We start from the raw sequence: 5,866 nt of genomic DNA, 5'->3' as shown, positions 1-5,866 counted from the left end.
TGGGTAATTGAAACAGGGGCCAAACAACCAATATGGAAACACTTACAATCCCAACTGGAGGAACCACCCAAACTTCTCTTGGGGTGGAAACCAGGGCACTCAGAATCAATACAGGCCTCAAGCACCTCAACAGCAATATAGACCACCTCAGGTTGAACAACAAACGAATCCTAAAAGTCACCTTGAAGACATGTTAAAAAAGGTGATGGCTGAACAGCAATCTCTCTTTCAGAAAGTGATGGCTGAACAGCAAGCCCTCGCCACAACAGTGAGAAATTTGGAGCGTCAAATGGGACAGCTTGCTAGTGCTCAAAATACTAGACCAGCAGGAGCTCTTCCAAGTGACACTGAAGCCAATCCTAGGGCGACCCTTAATGCTGTGTCGTTGAGGAATGGGAGACAACTAGAGGAAGTTCTATCTAAAAAGAGGAAACAGGTGACTTTTAATGAGATTCCAGCCACTGTAGAATCAACATCAGAGAAATCCAAGGAGCCAGAGAAGTCGGCTGGAGAGGCGGTGGCTAAGCAATCCCCACAATTGGTTGCAAGGCCACCACCTCCATTCCCTCAAAGACTGCAGAAATTACGAGATCATGCCGCACATAATAAGTTGCTTGATATCTTGAAGCAGGTACAAATTAATATTCCATTGGTTGACATCTTACAGGAAGTACCCAAATATGCAAAGTACATCAAGGACATTGAGGCGAATAAAAGGAGGCTGACCGAGTTCGAGACTGTGGCACTCACTGAGGAGTGCAGTTCCAGAATTCAAGGCAAGTTACCTCAGAAATTGAAGGATGCAGGTAGTTTCACTATCCAAATCACGATTTGTAAACATGCTGTTGGGCGAGCTCTATGTGACCTTGGAGCAAGCATCAATTTGATATCGCTATCTACATTCAGACAGTTGGGGTTGGGTGAACCACGCCCAACCACAGTTATCTTACAGTTAGATGACCGCTCCCTTGCTCATCCTGAGGGAGTAATTGAAGATGTGCTTGTCCAAGTGGGGTCTTTTATATTCCCAGCCGATTTCATCATCCTGGATTACGAGCCTGATCAGGAAGTCCCATTTATTTTGGGGCGTCCATTCTTAGCCACGGGCCAAGCTATTATTGATGTTTGTGAAGGTAAGATGACGATGAGAGTGGGTGATCGAGTGGAGGTCTTCAACGTTTATAGAGCACTCAAGTTACCAACCCACTATGAAGAGTTATCCATGATCTCTGTGGTAGAAGGTGATGCCACATCGTTAGTACCCTATATGAGCCTTGCAGATCTTGTTGAACGGGTATTGATTGGGGACATAGAAAATGGTGAAGATGAAAGGATGGGAGAAATTGAGCAAGTGCTGGATATGTCCTGCTGTTATGTACATGGGGTTAGAAAATTTAAAGAATTGGATAGGCCTGTCACTCTGACCCTCCCCAGGCCATCTATTGAAGAGGCTCCGAAGCTAGAACTCAAGCCACTTCCAGCGCATCTGCGCTATGCTTATTTGGGGAACTCAGAGACACTGCCCGCGATTATTTCATCCAGCTTGACCAGCACTCAAGAAGAAAAATTGCTTAGAGTCCTCTGTGAGCATAAAAGGGCCATTGGGTGGACTATCGCTGACATCAATGGAATTAGTCCATCATTTTGCATGCATAAAATCTTTCTAGAGGACGGACACCGCCCCAGTGTAGAGCAGAAAAAGAGATTAAATCTCGTTATGAAGGAGGTGATGAAAAAGGAAGTAATCAAGTTGCTCGATGCAGGTATCATTTTTCCTATTTCTGATAGCAACTAGGTAAGCCCGGTTCAATGTGTGCCTAAAAAGGGAGGAATGACTGTGGTTGAGAACGAGAAGAATGAGCTAATCCCCACTCGCACTGTTTGGCTGGAGAGTCTGCATTGAATATAGAAGGCTCAATAAGGCAACTCGCAAATATCACTTCCCACTCCCATTCGTCGATCAAATGCTAGACAGGTTAGCCGGGCATGAATATTACTGCTTCCTTGATGGTTATTCAGGATACAATCAGATCCTCATATGCCCAGAAGACCCGAAGAAGACTACCTTTACTTGTCCTTATGGCACCTTTGCCTTCAAGCGAATGCCATTTGGTCTTCGTAATGCACCAGCCACTTTCCAGAGATGCATGATGGGTATTTTCACCGACATGGTGGAAAAATTCGTGGAAGTGTTTATGGATGATTTTTCAGTTTTTGGGTCTTCTTATGATGATTGCTTGAGGAATTTAAGCAAGGTGCTGGCCCGTTGTGAAGAAACAAATCTGGTACTAAATTGAGAAAAGTGCCATTTTATGGTACAAGAGGGCATCGTGTTGGGTCACATAGTATCTAGGAGCGGCATTGAAGTTGATAAAGCAAAGGTGAAGGCGGTTTCAAAATTACCTCCACCTATCTCAGTGAAGGGTGTCCGGAGTTTCTTCGGACACGCGGGTTTCTATCGGCGCTTTATTAAAGATTTTTCAAAAATTTCCACTCCCTTGTGCAGGCTGCTTGAAAAAGATTTCTCTTTCAATTTTGATGATTCTTGCCTCAACGCATTTGAGGAACATAAAAAGAAGTTGGTGACTGCCCCCATTATTGTGGCACCTGATTGGTCTCTACCATTTGAACTTATGTGTGACACGAGTGACCTTGCTATTGGGGCAGTGCTAGGCCAGAGGAAGGACAAGATGTTTTATTCCATCTACTATGCGAGTAAGACTCTTGATGATGCACACCAGAAATACACCACCACTGAGAAGGAGTTGTTAGCCGTTGTGTGGGCCTTTGAGAAATTCCGGACATACTTGGTGGGAACGAAAGTCATAGTTCATACGAACCATGCAGCAATCAGGTATTTGTTTACAAAAAAGGAATCCAAAGCTCGTTTGATGCGCTGGGTTTTGTTGCTGCAGGAATTTGATGTGGAAATATGAGATCGAAAGGGGACAGAGAACCAAGTAGCTGATCATCTATCACGGTTGGAAAATCATGATCACGTGGAGGAGGGTGGCCAAATTGAAGAAGTGTTCCCTAATGAGCAACTTTTTGCTATAACCCAAGACTCTCCCCCATGGTATGTAGACTATGTGAATTATCTTGTGAATGGAGTACTCCCTCCCGAAATCCAATCCGAAGCTAGAAAGCGGTTCTTACATGATGTGAACTTCTATTACTGGGATGAGCCTATTTGTTCAAGCAATATGCTGATCAGTTGATGAGGAGATGCATTCCTGAAAAAGAGGTGGAATTAATGTTGTATGATTGTCACGCATCACCTTATGAGGGCCATCATGGAGGAGATAGAACAGCTGCAAAGGTGTTGCAATCCGGTCTCTTTTGGCCGACCTTATTCAAGGATGCGCATGCATTCGTTAAGAAGTGTGACCAATATCAGAGAACGGGAACAATCACAAGGAAGCATGAGATGCCTTTGAATAATATTTTAGAAGTTGAGCTTTTTGATGTGTGGGGGATAGATTTTATGGGGCCATTTCCACCGTCCAGAGGAAACAAATACATTTTGCTAGCCGTTGACTACGTGTCAAAATGGGTGAAGGCAACTGGTTTGCCAACCAATGATGCCATGGTGGTAGCTGCTTTTGCGAAAAAGAACATATTCTCGAGATTTGGGACTCCACGGGCCTTAATCAGTGATGAAGGGACTCATTTTTTCAATCGATTGTTGAATAATCTTCTCGCTAAATATGGAGTTCGCCACAAGGTTGCTACAACAAATCATCCACAGACAAATGGGCAAGCTGAGGTGTCAAAAGAAGAAATCAAGCAAATATTAGAGAAGACGGTAAGTGTGAATAGGAAGGATTGGGCTGCAAAGTTGGATGATGCCCTATGGGCGTATAGGACTGCATATAAAACACCAATTGGAGCGTCCCCTTACAAGCTGGTTTATGGAAAGGCCTGCCACTTGCCTGTTGAGCTCGAACACAAAGCATATTGGGCCATTAAGAAGCTGAACATGGACCTTGAAGCCGCAGTGAGAAAAGACTTATGCAGTTGAATGAGTTAGACGAGTTCTGGTTGCACTCTTATGAAAATGTGAGGCCCCATAAAATTTTTGGCTCAAAACCTAGTAACTTGTGGTGTCGACTCCGAATATGTGTTAGGAATGTGTAGAATTCTTCGCGGTGAGCTTGCTCGCCGTGGTTGGGACCCTTGGTATTGATCTAAGCTTTTAAAAATCAAAAGAATCAACTTTCCAGAAAAAATGCAATTCTGCGGCCAGAATGCGGTCGCAGATCTAGTATGCGGACCGCATTCCTACCGCATAGTGAAACAGTGGTTTGATTAAAATTGAGGTCAAGATGAGGTCCATTATGCGACCGCATAACCAATATGCGGACCGCATTTCTGCCGCATAGTGAAACAGAAGAGTTGTCAAATTAATGTTGAAAATGCGGTCTATTATGCGATCGCATAATCAATATGCGGACCGCATAATCGTCGAATAAGTTCCTCAAGGATTTGTGAAGGTCAGTTCTGCGGTGCATAATGTGACCGCATAACAGGAATGCGGACCGCATTCCTGTCGCAGACCCAAACAGACCCCTCAGAGTTTTGGGGGCACTTCTGCGGTCCAATCTGCGGACCGCATTTCGATTCTGCGATTGCAGAATGCGACCGCAGATCTTGCTCGGCTTCTATTTTTCTAAATTTTAAAACCTGACCCCTTTGTAATAAAACACCCAACCCCTCATTCTTTAACGGTCTTCTGCACAAAATAAGAGAGAGGAAGTGAGGGTCTTGAGAGAGAAAGTCATCTTCTCCAAAATTTGATTCTTCAAAACTATCTGGGCCGGGAAATTTCAAAGTGTGTGTCTTCATCCCCATTCTTGCAGGTAAAATCCCTAACCATTCTCATTAAATTTCAGGTTTAAACTAAGGGGGGGGGGGGAGTCTTATGCATTGGTTCTTGATTGTAATGGTTGAAATCATACATGCATGTCCATTAAAACCAAAAACCTAGTGGGAGTAATTGGGTGGGAGCAAAGACTTGTACAAAGAAGGGGTTAATAACCTAAATATGTTCGGGTAGTGATTTTGAAGCTTGAATTCTAAGTTATGTGTATTAATTTGTGCACTATATTGATGTTGCTAGATTTTTGGTGAATTGGAAGTAGAAAATAAAAAGGGATTCAGCTCTAGGTATGTATGGCTAACTTTAACCTTTGTAAAATCGCCATGTTTGGTGTCCAAATACTCGGTATATGATATCTTCATGGATTAGTTGTGAAGTTAAATTCTTGTGAGTAGTATGTGTTTACTTGTGTGAACCATTTGTGAATTCATGTAAATATTGTGCCTTAAACGATGTTGGTTAAGACGTCCGATATGGTTGTGCAAGTAAATGGCAATAAACCAAGTTGTGATTGCGAATGTGTTAGTGGTAAGAACTGTGGAATAAATGATGGAAAGGAATCGAAATTGGTGAAATTGAAATAACTGTGGTAACATCCTTTGTGGCTAGTTGTGGAAAATTATTGTTGTCATATAAATGGTACAACAGGCTGTTGAAAAAGATGGAAATGGCATTGATAGTCATATAAACTCTGTGTGAGTTGTGCTGTTGTTCTTTGAGATGTAATGCTGTTGTTATTGGGATTTGTTGTTGTTGTTCCTGAAACTTGTTGATGTTCTCCTTGTAAATTGTTGTTGTTGTGCTATTGTTTGTGAATTGTGATTGCTCGGCGGGATCGGGTTGCGCGCCGCAACACGAAGTAATAAGGTGTGCGTTATGGTGATAAGGGTGGCTGAGGTAATAAGGGTGGCCGAGGTAATAAGGATGGAAAGTGATCGATATCACTATTAAAATGAAACATGAGAACATTGTGAAATTGAAAATGTG

The 5,866-nt window shown here is 42.9% G+C and overlaps 1 protein-coding gene across 1 annotated transcript; it reads left to right on the top strand.

Annotated features, from left to right (window-relative positions):
- On the top strand, positions 206 to 2,936 carry LOC109232475. Its single transcript, XM_019398247.1, has 4 exons — positions 206 to 541; positions 632 to 1,763; positions 2,020 to 2,154; positions 2,323 to 2,936. Exons 1-4 carry the CDS (start codon positions 206 to 208, stop codon positions 2,934 to 2,936), a joined length of 2,217 nt encoding a protein of 738 aa, XP_019253792.1.

Source organism: Nicotiana attenuata, chromosome 9 (assembly GCF_001879085.1).
Source record: "Nicotiana attenuata strain UT chromosome 9, NIATTr2, whole genome shotgun sequence".
Taxonomy (NCBI): Eukaryota; Viridiplantae; Streptophyta; class Magnoliopsida; order Solanales; family Solanaceae; genus Nicotiana; species Nicotiana attenuata.
This window is presented reverse-complemented; position numbering and strand designations above follow the sequence as displayed.